The 16,174-nt window shown below is 44.9% G+C and overlaps 1 protein-coding gene across 7 annotated transcripts in view; it reads left to right on the plus strand.

The window, feature by feature from the left end:
- The window catches only part of ILDR1 (immunoglobulin like domain containing receptor 1), a 72,220-nt gene that overhangs the window by 17,301 nt on the left and 38,745 nt on the right, over window positions 1-16,174 (plus strand). For 6 of the 7 annotated variants that reach the window (XR_009008173.1, XR_009008171.1, XR_009008172.1 and 3 more), the window contains exons 4-7: window positions 968-1,087; window positions 1,368-1,514; window positions 7,519-7,650; window positions 7,869-8,695. Coding sequence is in view for 4 of the 7 variants with exons in the window: in XM_057545554.1 (XP_057401537.1) it covers window positions 968-1,087; window positions 1,368-1,514; window positions 7,519-7,650; window positions 7,869-8,695 (1,226 nt within the window). In the remaining 3 variants the exon portion in view is untranslated. The remainder of the gene's footprint in view (window positions 1-967; window positions 1,088-1,367; window positions 1,515-7,518; window positions 7,651-7,868; window positions 8,696-16,174) is intronic. The other variant, XM_057545555.1, reaches the window with a different exon arrangement.

Below are 16,174 nucleotides of genomic sequence, written 5' to 3' on the forward strand. Positions count from 1 at the left end.
AATTTGGAGGTAGACAGACCAGAAGTAGTGTGGTGGGTCTGTTCCATTATGTCCTCAGGGACCCAAGTTCCTCCCAGCTCACCAAGAATGTCGTCTCCTTCCTCATGGTCAAAGATGGCAGCCATCACATTTGCTTTCCAGATAACAGAGTCGAAGAAGAAAGGGGCAAAGAAGTTCCTAAACTGTTTTTTAAAAAGTTCCTGGGGGCTTCCCTGGTGGCGCAGTGGTTAAGAATCTGCCTGCCAATGCAGGGGACACGGGTTCGAGCCCTGGTCTGGGAAGATCCCACATGCCGCAGAGCGGCTAGGCCCGTGAGCCACGATTACTGAGCCTGCGCGTCTGGAGCCTGTGCTCCGCAATGGAAGAAGCCGCGACAGTGAGAGGCCCGCGCACCTCGTTGAAGAGTGGCCCCCGCTTGCCGCAACTGGAGAAAGCCCTCGCACAGAAACGAAGACCCAACACACCCAAAAATAAATAAATAAATAAATTTAATAAAAAAATAAAAAGTTCCTGGGAGCCATCATGTGACACTTCTGCTTATATTGTGTCCACCAGAACTGAGTCTCATGTCCGTGTCCATCTGTGAATGAGGGTGGGAAATAGTGATTTTATTCTGGATGGCCATGTACATGACCAGAACTTCTATGATCGTGAGAGAAGGGGAGAATAGACATTGGGAGATAGCCGGTAATCTCTACCTCACCCACTTAGAGTTGTTTTGGGAAGTAAATGCGGTGATGTATCCAAAATCCTTTCAAGGTACCTAGTAGGGCTCAATGAATGGTAAATTCTGCCACCTTTATATTGTTTGGAGAAAGAAGAGAGTCTCAAAGGAAGGAATTGAGGCCTTTCTCTGAACTATGAGAGGCCCTCTTGGGATGTGGAAGTACAGTGCTGGGGACTTGAAGCTACCATAGATCAGATCCCTCTCCTTTAAACACTGGCACCTTCGCCTCCCCTGTTGCAGGAGCAGATCTTGTGATTAATGAAGTGATGTGGTGGGACCATGGAGTGTATTACTGCACCATTGAGGCTCCAGGGGACACGTCAGGAGACCCAGATAAGGAAGTGAAGCTCATTGTCCTGCGTAAGTGCTCCTGGAGCTTTCTGTTCGGCCACCCCACTGTGACACTTTTACATACAGAAAAAAAAGAAAAACAGAAACAAGCAAGCCTAGGTTATTGTTGTCAGTAGCCAGCCTCTGAAGTTCCCTTAACAAAGATAAACTTTTTTTTTTTTTTTGCCTGTATATTGCTCAGCCTTAACCTATAGGTCAAGAGCTGTGTTGATCAGACCTCTATAATGTTACAACCTGAAGCACGCACCTGCATGTTTAGTTCAGTCGCTGCTCCGCTTCTCTCCTGCAGACTGGCTGACAGTGATCTTCATCATCCTGGGAGCCCTCCTCCTGATCCTGCTGATTGGAGTGTGCTGGTGCCAGTGCTGTCCTCAGTACTGCTGCTGCTACCTCCGCTGCCCCTGCTGCCCCACCCGCTGCTGCTGCCCCGAGGAAGGTGAGAGGGGACGGACGAGCAGTGGGGTGGGGTGGTGCGGGAGCCTAGTGCCCCAGGCAGATCAATTGCCTATGCCCAGGTCAAAACCTTGGGTTCTTCCAGGTTCTCCTCCATGCCCTTCTCCCGTCAGAGGCTCAGAGGTCTTTGGCCTCAGCCCGGGAAATTATGCTCAGGGAAGCTATGGAGCAAAGTGGGAGGACTTCTGCCTGTTCACCTCCTAGCCTGCCTAAGGCCGCGTTCAGATGTCTCTGCCTACATATCAGCGGCCCTGATGTGCCTGTGCTGCAGTATTTGCTCCCAGCACTGACCTTGCTTGGACACGAGGTGGCTGGAGGGAGTGATTTGCATGGAGCCGTGAGAGAGAAGGCCACTTCTCAAAGATGACTTGAGAAGAACAGATGAGAAGAGAGAGGTGTTGGAGCAGGGGTTCTCAAACTTAAGAATCTCCTGGAGGCCTCCATCTCCAGAGTTTCTGATTTAATCGGTCTTGGGTGGCCCTGAGAATTTATATTTCTCAAAAGTTCACAGGTGATGCAATGCTGCCAGTCTGGGGGCCACACTTTGAGAGCCTCATTTTTAGACAAAGGAAAGAGGGGGCAGAAGAAGATCTTGCTCTAATGTGATCTTTCTTTGGGCTTAAGTTTGACCTTTTAAAACAGAATTGTGATATGCCGTAAAAAATTTGGTGAAGGCAAAAGAAAAAGAATTATTCTACAAAGATCTTTCCTTACTAAAGAGATGGAATCAACAGCTTTAAATGGAAGGAGTTTTTGTGTTTTCAAAGTAAGATTTCCTTTTCCTGATGATATAAGTAAAGTATTACATTGTAGAAAATTTGAAATGTAGGAAAATGAAAGGACTAATCTAAGCACCCAGATATAACCACTCTTATCATTTTGGTCCATTTGAAAGGAAAACTTTTAAAAGAAAAAAATAAGAAATTGGCTCTTAAGACAGAAACAAAACCTAATCTACAAGGTCAAGAAGGCCAATGGTCTGAGTCTAGTTTCAGGCCTATATTCTGAGGTTGCTGTCTTACAGGAAAAGAGAACTAACTTTTATTGGATGTCTGGTGTGTGTGGGCCCTTTGCATATATTTCCCTTTTGAATCCTCACAACCCTAGAAGGCACGTATCATCATTATTTAACAATGAGGAGACTGAAGGTCAGAGGAGTCACACAGCTGGTAAGTAGCAGAAGCAGTGCAGCGTTGCATTCGTGCTCATCTGATTTATGAGTACCTGAATTTCCCGTGAGAGAGGCTGCCACGACCTATCTGTGTAGATCACTACAGGATTGGCTGAGATACCAATGAACTCCTTCAAGAGAAGAAAAATAGCAGAGAACTCAATATTGGGCCATGGCGCTCCCTACCTTTCAGAGGCCTCTGGGAGACATGCCACGTAGAAGTCACTGCCACTGGAGCAGTAATATGCAGACTGAGAGGAGAGAAACTCTCCCAAGATACTTTCTTGGAATCCCTAGGTCTGTGGGGTACTCAAAACAGTCAGGGCTAGGGACCCAGTCAGCCCAAGCGATAAATGTATCCACTGTCAGTAAGCTGATAAACAGGTTCTGGGAGAAAGTGGTTTCTCCTAAGTGGTTAGAGGTCATTTAGAAGAACTGGTAAAATAAAGAAATGTGGGCCACAAATAAAGATCCCTGAACTTGAGCAGATGAGATCACTTTCAAAGTGAGTCACCTGGGGAGTCTGTCCTGAGAAATTCGGTGATAAGAGGAGATTACATGGAGGGGGCAGGAGTTGTCAAGGAAACAACTTGGGTGGGGAAGAGGGTGTATGTGATCGTTGATTTTTTTTAGAATAAGGTAACCCTAAGCATATTTGTAGACAGAGAACCAAGGCTAATAGAAAGAGAGTGAAGGGAAGCGTTGTGAAGTGAGGCGATGACTGAGAAGGGATGGAGCCAGTGGGAGAGACATCAGGCTCACAGTGAAAGGATCACCTTTAGAGAGAAAAGGAAGAGGAAACCTGCCCTCTGAAGAGAGAGGGGAAGTTGTTAACACCTGGAAGATGATTAAAGTGTAAGGGAAGGAGCTGAGGGGGCGAGCTCACGCCAGCCTGTCTCGATTTCAGCACATCAAAATTCTAGACGCAAAAGGCAGCTTCGAGAACGATGCCAGTGATTCTTGAGCTTCCGAGACCACAGCCCACCTCTCCAACCTGCTCCTACTTTCCAGTGAGAGTTAAAAGAGGACCAGAGAGGAGAAAAATGAAAATGACACCAAAGTTTAGTAATCCTTGGTAATTCACTTACTACTAGTAAACAACCTACAGTAGAACTTAAAGATGGAAGTTATTGACACTGAACCTTATTTTTTTTCCGTGGGAACTGGAGAGACAACTTCCATCCCTAGATTGCTTGTTGACCCTCCTCCCCACAGAACCCCTAGGTGCACCCTGCAGTGGGCTATAGGCCGCACGGAGAATCTCTGATCTATGCCACCCACCTCCCCATCCCCTCAGCTGAGGGAAGTGAGGCCTAGAGAGACTTTTCCACCATTACACACAGCTTGTTAGTGATGAGCCCTGGACTAGACCTAGATCTCTTGATTCCATGTCCAGGGCTGGTTCCTCTTCCTCAACAAAGACATGTCATTAGCTGAAAGTTCATAGGGAGGGGAAGACATGAGAAGTTTAAACTGCTGCTCTGGAGGAGGGCAGCAGGGTCGCTAGATGAGTCAAGGAGATATACGCACATTGGGAGAAGGGCTATATGAGGTCGGTTGCTTGACTGTGCAGCCAGTGTGGGCCCAGGAAGCATTGACTGGTGGTTCCCTAAAGCTGAAATGGCAAGAGTTCAAGGGGCATGAGATTCTAGGGTGCTCCTGAGGATGTCAGTGAAAGGACTGCCAGTTAAGTTGCTATACTGTGTATACTGCCAGTATATGTATGGAAAAAAGGAATGTGTGACCATGGGTCAGAGAGGGTGAAGAACACACTGTAAGAGCAGAGAGGGGGTGGTAAGGAATAGTAAGAAGTTGGAGGTCCTCAGGGGCACCATGGGTGATGCACACAGAGGATGCTGGCTGCAGGTCTCTGCCGGAGGGGAGGTGTTGAGTGTTATTTCCGCCACAAAAGGGTCATCTTAAAGAACATGCCCTGGGTTTTCCTCAGAAATGAGGATGAATATGCTTTTGGTGGTTTAGTCTCCAAATGTGTACTTTTTGTCTTCTATGAGATCTAAGGTGAAAGAAGCGACTTATTTTAACAATTTATTGTAACAGTGAGAGCCATGAGCTATTGACTGTCTGTCATGTATTAGGCATTTCATGTGCATTACCTCATTTAACTTCAACAACTTTGTGAAGTAGGTATTATTATCCCCAGCTCAGAGATGAGGAGATTGGGCTCAGACACTCTGGAAACTCACTCAAAATTACACAGCTAATACATGCTGGGATTCACGTTGAAGTCCACGTGACCCTCAAAGCCTGTGTTTAAGGAAACCTATCCCTGAGGACCATAATTCTCAGAATGTTGGTGAGAATCCACAATAGTCAACTCCAGTTTGACTCCCTGCATTAAAGTCAGAGAGCTTGTTGAAAACATGGATTTTCTTACCTTGTATTAGACTGAAGGTCAGTCTGGGAGCAGGATCCAGGAGTCTGTATATTTAACTAGCTCCTTAAAGGTGACCAAGGCAGACTTTACACCACTGAGGTTCAGAGATAACTTATTAGGAGTCTTGAAGCTTTGTTAATTTCTCCGTGTTTCTTATTTTATTGCCTGATTCCCCCATTAGGTGAGCAATAGAAACCCCTGATAGTCTAGACTTCCCCATGGAGCTGTTTCCAGGGGCAGGAGGGCAAGGGAGAAGCTCAGAGGCTGTGTTTTTCCACTCCCAGCTCATCAGTTCCAGTGAATCAGGGAAAGGAGGGACGCTGGGAAAAAGTTTGTGGCAGCTGAGAAAGGAGCAGGTGGGTTAATCTTGGGAATATGTAAAAATTTGACAGGAAAGCTCGTGGAGGATCTGGGAGGGTCTCTAGGGAGTCATCTCTGCAGGGGGTCCCATTAATTAAAAAGTCATTTGGGGAGCAAGGAGTTAAGCCCAACTCTCCTTTTCCCTCCTATTGAATTGGAGGAGTTGAAGAAGGAAGTGGCCCAAAGGGGGAATGGTACCATCTGGAGGAAACCAAGATTCAGTCAGAGGGGCAGGGGGTGGGTAGGGTTGTTCCCAATGGAATCAGATGTCCCCAGGCCTTGGAAGCAGAGATTAGTCTGAAGTGGGTTTTGAATGGTGTGGTGCTGAGTGGAGAGAAATAAAGTGAGGCACTACCACTAGGGAAGGGGTTTTTTGTTTTTAGGTTGGTTTTTTTTTGCTTTATCACATAAATAAAGGAGTCTGGGGACTCTGTGGTTTGGCAGAAAGAGTACAGGCTTGAGTGGCAGACAGACACCGGGTCACATGCTGCCTCTGCCAGTCACCAGCTGCGGGACATTGGGCTGGGAAGGTAACCTCTGTAAGCCTAACTTCCTCATCTGATTCTCATATTAAGAGATTTCTCTGAGGATTAGTTAGCTCATGTAAAGTGACTGGCGCATATTAAGGAGGGCATTGCGTGTGCTGAAGATGCCACGTATAGGGAGCTGGGGGAGGCACCTGTTAGCAAGAGGGAGAGGAAAGTGCTGAGCAAGTGAACCTATCTTCAGAGGGTCTGAAGTGCTGTCCTTTGGCATGAAGATGTGGCAGCTGGGTGAGCTGCTCTAAGTTTGCATCTGATTTCCTCCATGCTGGGCTGTGACTCACCATCAGGGCTGGGGCTCCAAACATTTTTGGGGGCTTGGCTGAAACCACTTCCTATTGTGCTGGAAGTTGGTTTCATACTAGAGCCATTGGGTAGCCTTCCAGATGGCCCTTTAGCTGCTGGCCTCAGCAAATCCCCCAAGCTATGCAGCTGGGTCCAGAATGCCTGTCTCCTACCTCTTCCTACTGTGGTAAGAGGAAGCCTCTGGCAGAGCCCTGCTGCTTTAGGGGTGGCCACAGGGCTTGAGGAACCCAGGAGGAGGTGAGAGTGCCAGGCTGGCAGGCACTTCCTGCACTTAAGCACACAAGTACATTTCCTACATGCATGGATAGACAGGGAGCTTGGGAGACATGTGCCCTTGGTCACAATTACCTCAAAATAGAAATTCATGAACAAAAACAACTAGATGCGTTTGTTTTTCATTTGTACTTGCTGTGGGTTGTGTGCTTCAGACCAGCTGCACCTAAGGGACTGGAGAAACATCTCTATGGATCCCTTGTGCTGCTTTTTTCTATTATTTTCTTTGCCCTGAAAGGAAATGGTATTTCCCTTCTCCCTTCTCTGCCTCTACCCCACCCATTAGAGATTCCCTCTACTTAGGGAAAACCCCAATACTTAATAAAGTGAGGAGAAGAGTAGAAAGGATCCACTTCAACTTTTTTGCATTCTCTGCCTTCTTCCCCCTGGTTTTCTCCCACCCAGGGCTGGCATTACCAGCTAGAAACGTTCTTCAGTCCCTCTCCCTTTACCAGTAATTCTGCCCATTGACCTCAGCATCTGCGTCCTTCTCTTTTTCCACTCTGAGCAGGCAGTCCTCCCAAGCAGCCCCTGACTAATGCCTCCTCTAAGCCCTTTGCATCTGTACCTTCTATATTTGGCCTATGGCCTGAAATTTCATTGCCTGCTAATACCTATGTATCTACCTATACATTTTAGGTGACCTTGGAAATGGGCAGAACAATGAAATGTTTTCAAGACTAGGAAGTCCAGTTTTAAGATATATTTCCTAGTGTGCAGGAGTTGCAGTGTTGGCTAGGGAATTTATTCCCAGCTCCTTGCCAAAGGAATAGTTGATTCACTACTTCCCTTAACTCTTACTCCCATGTGAGAGAGGTCACAATAAACTTTGAAGAGAGAAAGTGGCCTCTTGGCAAGGCTGCTAGGTGGAGAGAAGTGAAGTGGGAGGTGTGGGCCTTGCCCTGGCTGAGGGTCTGCATTTCTCCTTTTCCCCCTGCAGCCCTGGCCCACCACCGCTACATGAAGCAGGCTCAGGCCCTAGGCCCTCAGATGATCGAAAAACCCCTGTACTGGGGGGCGGACAGGAGCTCCCAGGTTTCATCTTATCCAATGAACCCACTGCTGCAGCGAGGTAAACCTTGCCAGAGATTTGGGGTGGGAGAGGGTAAAGGGCAAGGGTAGGAGCATGGGCTGCATTGGGGCCTTCATGACCAATATGGTGGGCATCTTTACGACTGAGGATGGGAGGGGGTAGATGCAAGCTAATAAGGTGGCACTTTGGTGCCCTGATTCTGAGGAGCGTGTTTTGGACCAGCAGTTCTGCATGTTCTTTTCCTTATTTTCACTCAGATTTGTCCCTGCGATCCAGCCTCCCAGAGGTGCCAGTGACCCAGACCACCGCTCACCCTCCCATCACCAACGGTGTCCTAGAGTATTTGGAGAAAGAGCTGCGGAACCTCAACCCAGCCCAGCCCCTGCCGGCTGACCTCCAAGGCAGATCTGGCCATCCCCGCAGCATGCTGTCCTCCCTGGGCTCTGAGGTCGTGGAACGCAGAATCATTCACCTGCCCCCGCTGGTCAGAGACCTGCCGTCTTTGCGGAGGACCAGCAACTCCTCCCGCCAGCAGTGGCTCCCCCCGCCTCCCCCTGGACCCTGGGATCTGAGGGAGGGGAGGAGGCAACACCGCTACTCTGATTTCCAGCAGGAGCACCGGGACCCGGAGCCTCAGCGCTGGGCGTTGGAGCAAAGGGAGCTGGGCCGACTGCGGAGCGGAAGGCACCGCGGCTCCAGGCAGCGCGGGTCACCCACGCCCTGGTCAGACAGGGACAGCCTCAGCGACGGCCCCTCGTCCAGCGAGGCCCGCTGGCCGCCCAACCGCCCCCCTCTCCGGAGCCGCTACCCAGAGAGACCCCGCGGGCCCAGCCCCCGGGGCAGCGCCCGGGGCCACCAGAGGCGCCGGCACCGCAGCTACTCCCCTCCGCTGCCCTCCGGCCTCAGTTCCTGGAGCTCCGAGGAGGAGGAGGAGAAGGAGAGGCAGCCCCGGAACTGGGGGCCCCGCCGCCGCCGCCGCTCGCGCTCCCCAAACTGGCCTGAGGAGAAGCCACCCAGCTACCGCTCGCTGGATGTCACCCCAGGCAAGAATGGCAGGAAAAAAGGGAGTGTGCAGAGGCGCTCGGTGAGCCTGGGGCTTCCCGCTGAGGGTCGGGCGTGGGCAGAAAGGACCCTTCAGCCAGGCTGACCCAGGCCACGTCCCCTGCCGCCGCGGAGGGTCCCTCATCTCTGTTTTGCCCCGCTGGCCCTCTGGGCGTGGTGAGACCCCTCTTGCAGAGCCGGAAGGGACCCGTGCGTGCCAAGAGCAGGGGTGGGGGGGACTCCGGGCGCGATGCTTCACGGTCCGCTGAGGCCAGTCGGGCCGGGTCCCCCCGTTTCACGAGCTTCGAGGAGACGAAGCTCCAAATAATTAAGCGCCTTGGGAGTAGTGGAGTTAGAACTCCAGCACAGGCTTCCACCGGCTGAGGCTTTACTTCCTGTCATAGCTGCCTTGCTTTACTTAGCAACAATTTCCATACCCCAAATTAGAACCGTGGGCCTGACAGGACATTTGTGCCACTTCTGGGTGCTGCAAGTCAGTGTGCAAGGGCCTGAGACCCACCCCCAACCCCTCCGGAAAGTATCGTTAAAGTGATTTAGGGAAACAAAAACAAAACAAAACAAAACCCCAAAAAAACCCTGATATCCCAAATACGGGTCAAAACTTTAGGACTCTGTGAACAGGCAAGGTGCCGATGGAAAGGGGCGCAAAGAGGGATGCAGGCTTTTTACGCCTCTGAATATAGACCTTTTTTTCCCCTTTAAGATGTGACTTTAAAATATCATCTTATAGTTAATATACCCTAATGATAGTATTCCTTCTATGTTGTCACTTTGCAAAGTTATGCTGGCTGTTGCTCAGAAATATTCATGAACTGCCTCAGAACCAACCTACAGGCTACCCACAAAAATCTATTTCTCTATTCGACTAAAATCCTTTTTCTGTTTTGCTTCTGTTGAGATAAAGGGATATGTAGTAGGTTGTGAGGGAAGTTCCCAGAGTAGAGGGATATTAGAGGAATAAGAATTTTAATCTCTCACGCACTTTGAAGGATACAACTCTCATTTGGAAATGCAAGTTCTGCTGTGAACTTGCTTTAAAACCAATCATCTGCATAGTGTGTACAAAGAAACAGGCACCTTATGAGAGCCCTAGTGCTGGTCTTTTTAGGGAAGAACCTTGGTGAAAGAGTGATTTGTGAGGAAGGTAGCAAAAGCCTGCAGGCATTTCTGAAATAATCAATGGCAATTATATTCTCACAGATGTCCCACGAGAGAGGCAAAGACCAGTAATAATGAAACTTAGTAGTATCCTTACTAAGTGGTACTGAGCTATGGACATTTAGGCAACATCTCATTTAATCCTTTCAACACCCTGTGAGGTTTGTACTATTATGTTCATTTTACGGTGGATACAACTCTTTCTTCCATGTTACCAGTAAGAAAATTACACCCTGAAAGAAAATACAGAATCAATCAGAGCCAGGACAACCACTGTTAACTTTGGTCATATGATTACTAGACAGTCTCTTATCTTCATTTTAACAGAAAAATGTAATTTAAAAGTCAGCTTTCGGCTTCAAATCCAAACCCTATTTTCTTTTAAGTTAAACTTTTTCTTTATTTTCTTCTAAATTATATGGTTTCTTGCAAGTGAGAGAAGGGTAAAAGGAGCACCAGTTATGTTTTGGATACCAGAATAAGCCCTTTCCAAGCCTTATTTCATTTAATCCTTGCGATAGCACTGTGAGGCTCAGTGAGGTTAAGTAACATGCTCAAGGTCACACAGCCAATAGGGAGTGAAGCCAGAATTTGAACAAAGCCCTCTGACTCAAGACTATGCCCTTTTCAATAACTCATGCTGCCTAATTAGAAGAAAATTATGTGGGGCAATGATGTTTTCTTGTGACTTGATTTCTTCCTTATCATCAAGATGTACACACCAATAATTCTATCACAAGCAAACCAAATTTTCGATTGTAAAGTTGCTTGTGAGAGGCAAAGTCGCTTAAGATAATTGTAAAGGCCTTCAGTGTTTTGGATTTCTCTGAGCTTATCTCCAAAATAGTTATCACTTTACTTTATCACATTCAACTGTCCACTCATACTCTGAGTGACCAGAGGCCCAAGACCAAAGCTTGATTTGGAAGGTTGATTCGTTTGAAGGGCACCGTGTTTTGTTTATTTTGTTTGTAACTTGAATTTTGAATGCTTTTAGTGGGCCCAAAATCTCTCTTCGCTCCTCTCCTTGGCGGGGCCAGATGCTTTCCACACACCTTCTAGCCTCTGAAGTCTTTGGAGCTTGCAGCTAACTTTAGAAGTTATAGTACAATTGGGCCACTAGGTGGTGATCTTTGATTATATATAACTTGAGTTTCTTAAATTGAGCTGATAAGATGTATCACTATTTTCTTAAATCAAGCTTTCAGCAGTTACAGCTTTACCATAACTTTTTACAAAATACTTATTAAAAATACTTTATTGAATATTCAGAGTAATATGAATTAATCAAAAAATCTTTTGGCTCAAATGGAGTCTCTCTCTAGAGTAATGTTTAACAAGTAGGTACCAACAGGCAAGGCCTTGCATGTAAATGATCTCATGGGAACTGAACTAGGTAAGGAGTATTGTCTGCACATTCTCCTGAGAAAAGGGAAGTTATGTTGAGGTATCTTCCATTTGACTCCAGAACCAGGACTCCAGCCAAGATCTCATTGCGTGTCTGGTGGTCTTTTCACTCCACCAAAAGTCAACAGTCTCAGAAATATAAGAAGCAGTAATATCAAGCTTTAAACTCCAGGGGTTTCAGACTGAGTGGCCCCTGTGTTTCTGGTATCCTTCAAATTGATCGTCTTTCTTTCCAGTCTTGCTCTCTCAGAAAGGGCTTCCCAAGGCATTGCTGATTTGTTCCAATCTTGGCCTGTACACACCTGTTCTAATGCAAGAGAAAGCTACTGCATTCTTTCCTCTCCAAGCTAAACTCAAACTTGCTGTAGAGAATCCAAGATTTTTTTATTTTTTCTTGACTCTTTGATTTAATTTACAAAATTTTAGATTATGGTACTTTCTTCTACTTTCAGTAAAATGTCTATTCTTTGTTAATGTCTTTTCTTTAGAAAGCCCTGTACAACTTCATTGGCCCCATTTTGTTGCTTTCCTTTGTGTCAGAGAGCATTCATCCCACAGCATTTTTGTTCCAAGAAAAATTTTTTTTATTGAAGTATAGTTGGTTTACAATGTTTCAGGTGTACAGCAAAGTGATTCAGTTTTATATATATATTCTTTTTCAGACTCTTTTCTGTTATAGATTATTACAAGATATTGAATATAGTTCCCTGTGCTATACAGGAGGTCCTTGTTGTTTATCTACTTTATATATAGTAGTGTGTATGTGTTAATCCCAAGTTCCTACTTTATCCCCTGCCCCTTTCCCTTTGATAACCATAAGTTTGTTTTCTATGACTGTGGGTCTATTTCTGTTTTGTAAATAAGTCCATTTGTATCATTTTTTAATCCCACATATAAGTGATATTATATGATATCTGTGTTTCTGTGTCTGACTTACTTCACTTAGTATGATAATCTCTAGGTCCATCCATGTTGCTACAAATGACGTTATGTCATTCTTTTTTATGGCTGAGTAATAGTCCATTGCATATATATACCACATCTTTTTTAAAAAAATTTATTGGACTTCCCTGATGGTCCAGTGGTTAAGACTTCATGCTTCCACTGCAGGAGGCATGGGTTTGATCCCTGGTTGGGGAACTAAGATCCCACATGCTGCGTGATGCGTCCAAAAAAAAGAAAAAAATTATTGAAATATAGTTGATTTACAATGTGTATTAGTTCCAGCAAAGTGATTCAGTTTTATATATATTATTTGTGTATATATGTGTGTGTGTGTGTATATATATATATATATATATATATACATATATATATATATATATGTATATATATTCCTTTTTAGATTCTTTTCTATTATAGTTTATTACAAGATATTGAGTATAGTTCCCTGTGCTATATAGTAGGTCCTTGTTGGTTATCTGTTTTATAAATATATAGTAGCGTATTTTAATCCCAAACTCCTAATTTATCCCTCCCCCACCTTTTCCCCTTTAGTAGCCATAAAGTTTGTTTTCTGTGTCTATGCATATATACATCTTCTTTATCCATTCATCTGTCGCTGGACATTTAGGTTGCTTCCATGTCTTGGCTATTGTAAATAGTGCCGCTTTGAACATTGGGGTGCATGTTTCTTTTCAAATTAGAGTTTGCATCTTTTCCAGATATATGCCCAAGAGTGGGATTGTTGGATTATATGGTAACTCTATTTTTAGTTTTTTAATGAACCTTCATACTGTTTCCATAGTGACTGTACCAATTTACATTCCCACCAACAGTGTAGGAGAATTCTTTTTTCTCCACACCCTCTCTAGTATTTATCATTTGTAGACTTTTTTTTTTTTTTTTTTAAATTTATGGCTGTGTTGGGTCTTCGTTTCTGTGCGAGGGCTTTCTCTAGTTGTGGCAGGCGGGGGCCACTCTTCATCGCGGTGCGCGGGCTTCTCACTATCGCAGCCTCTCTTGTTGCGGAGCACAGGCTCCAGATGCGCAGGCTCAGTAATTGTGGCTCACGGGCCCAGTTGCTCCGCGGCATGTGGGATCTTCCCCGCCCAGGGCTCGAACCCATGTCCCCTGCATTGGCAGGCAGATTCTCAACCGCTGCGCCACCGGGGAAGCCCGATCATTTGTAGACTTTTTGATGATGGCCATTCTGACCGATGTGAGGTGATACCTCATTGTAGTTTTGATTTGCATTTCTCTAATAATTAGTGATGTTGAGCATCCTTTCATGTGCCTGTTGGCCATCTGTGTGTCATCTTTGGAGAAATGTCTAATTAGGTCTTCTGTCAATTTTTTGATTGGGTTATTGGGTTTTTTTTATTGAGATGTATAAACTGTTTGTATATTTTGGAAATTAATCCCTTGTTGGTCACATTGCAAATATTTTTCTCCCATTCTGTAGGTTGTCTTTTCATTTTGTTTATGGTTTCCTTTGCTGTGCAAAAGCTTTTAAGTTATTTAGGTCCCCTTTGTTTATTTTTGCTTTTGTTTCCATTACTCTAGGAGGCAGATCCAAAAAAGAAATTGCTGCGATTTATGTCAAAGAGTGTTCCACTTATGTTTTCCTCTAGGAGTTTTATAGTATCCAGTCTTACATTTAGTTTGCTTTTGTATATGGTGTTAGAGAATTTTCTAATTTCATTCTTTTACAGGTAGCTGTCCAGTTTTCCCATCACCAGTTGTTGAAGAGACTGTCTGTTCCCCACTGTATATTCTTGCCTCCTTTGTTGTAGATTAATTGACCATAAGTGCATGGGTTTATTTCTGGGCTTTCAGTCCTGTTCCATTGAAGTATGTGTCTGATTTTGTGCCAGTACCATATTGTTTTGATTAGTGTAGCTTTATAGTATAGTCTGAAGTCAGGGAGTGTGATTGCTCCAGCTCTGTTCTTCTTTCTCAAGATTAGTTTAACTATTCAAGGTCTTTTGTGTTTCCATACTAATTAAAAATCTTTTGTTCTAGTTCTGTGAAAAATGTCATTGGTAATTTGATAGGGGTTGCATTGAATCTGTAGATTGCCTTGGGTAGTATGGTCATTTTAACAATACTGATTCTTCCAATCCAGGAATATGGTATATCTTTCCATCTGTTTCTGTCATCCTCAACTTCTTTCATCAGTGCCTTATAGTTTTCAGAGTACAGGTCTTTTGCCCCCTTAAGGTAGGTTTATTCCTAGGTATTTTATTTTTTTTAATGGTATTGTTTCCTTAATTTCTCTTTCTGATATTTTGTTGTTAATATAGAAATGCAACAGATTTCTATATGTTAATTTTGTATCCTGCAACTTTACCAAATTCATTGATGAGCTCTAGTAGTTTTCTGGTAGTGTCTTTAGAATTTTCTATGTATAGTATCATGTCATCTGCAAACAGTGACAGTTTTACTACTTCCTTTCCCATCTGGATTCCATTTATTTCTTTTTCTTCTCTGATTGCAGTGGCTGTGACTTCCACAACTATGTTGAATAAAAGTGGCAAGAGTGGGCATCCTTGTCTTGTACCTGATCTTAGAGGGAATGCTTTCAGCTTTTCACCATTGAGTATGATGTTAGCTGTGGGTTTGTCATATATGGCCTTAATTATGTTGAGATTTGTTCCCTTTATGCCCACTTTCTGGAGAGGTTTTATCATAAATGGATGTTGAATTGTATCAAAAGCCTTTTCTGCTTCAATTGAGATGATTGTATATGGTTTTTATTCTTCAATTTGTTAATGTGGTGTATCACACTGATTGATTTGTGGATATTGAAAAATCTTTGCATACCTGGGATAAATCCCACTTGATCATGGTATATTATCCTTTTAATGTATTGTTGAATTTGATTTGCTAGTATTTTTATTTATTTATTTATTTATTTTTGGCTGCATTGGGTCTTTGTTGCTGTACACAGGCTTTCTCTAGTTGTGGCGAGTGGGGGCTACTCTTCGTTGTGCTGCATGGGCTTCTCATTGCGGTGGCTTCTCTTGTTGCAGAGCACAGGCTCTAGGCACACTGGCTTCAGTAGTTGTGACACATGGGCTCAGTAGTTGTGGTTCACGGGCTCTAAAGCACAGGCTCAGTGGTAGTGACGCATGGGCTTAGTTGCTCCATGGCATTTGTATCTTCCCAGACCAGGGCTTGAACCCATGTCTCCTGCATTGGCAGGTGGATTCTTTTTTTTTTTTTTTTTCATAATTTTAATTTTGTCCTTTAAGTGACTATTTTCTTTTTATTTATTTATTTATTTATGGCTGTGTTGGGTCTTCGTTTCTGTGCGAGGGCTTTCTCTAGTTGCGGCAAGCGGGGACCACTCTTCATCGTGGTGCGTGGGCCTCTCACTATCGCGGCCTCTCTTGTTGCGGAGCACAGGCTCCAGATGCGCAGGCTCAGTAATTGTGGCTCACGGGCCCAGTTGCTCCGTGGCATGTGGGATCTTCCCAGACCAGGGCTAGAACCCGTGTCCCCTGCATTGGCAGGCAGATTCTCAACCACTGCGCCACCAGGGAAGCCCCGGCAGGTGGATTCTTAACCAGTGTGCCACCAGGGAAGCCCGATTTGCTAGTATTTTGTTGAGGATTTTTGCATCTGTGTTCATCAGTGATATTGGCCTATAATTTTCTCTTTTGTGTGATATCTTTGTCTGGTTTTGGTATCAGGGTGATGGTGGCCTCAGAGAATGGGTTCAGAAGTGTTCCTTCCTCTGCAGTTTTTTAGAATAGTTTCAGAAGGATAGGTGTTAACACTTCTCTAAATGTTTGGTAGAATTCATCTGTGAAGCTATCTTGTCCTGGACTTTTGTTTTTTGGGAGTTTTAAAATTACCGATTCAGTTTCCTTACTGGTAATTTGTCAGTTCGTATTTTCTATTTCTTCCTGGTTGAGTCTAGGGAGATTGTACTTCCTAAGAATTTGTCCATTTCTCCTAGGCTGTCCATTTTATTGGCATAGAGTTGCTC

The sequence above is a fragment of the Balaenoptera acutorostrata genome, chromosome 4 (assembly GCF_949987535.1).
Source record: "Balaenoptera acutorostrata chromosome 4, mBalAcu1.1, whole genome shotgun sequence".
NCBI lineage: Eukaryota > Metazoa > Chordata > Mammalia > Artiodactyla > Balaenopteridae > Balaenoptera > Balaenoptera acutorostrata.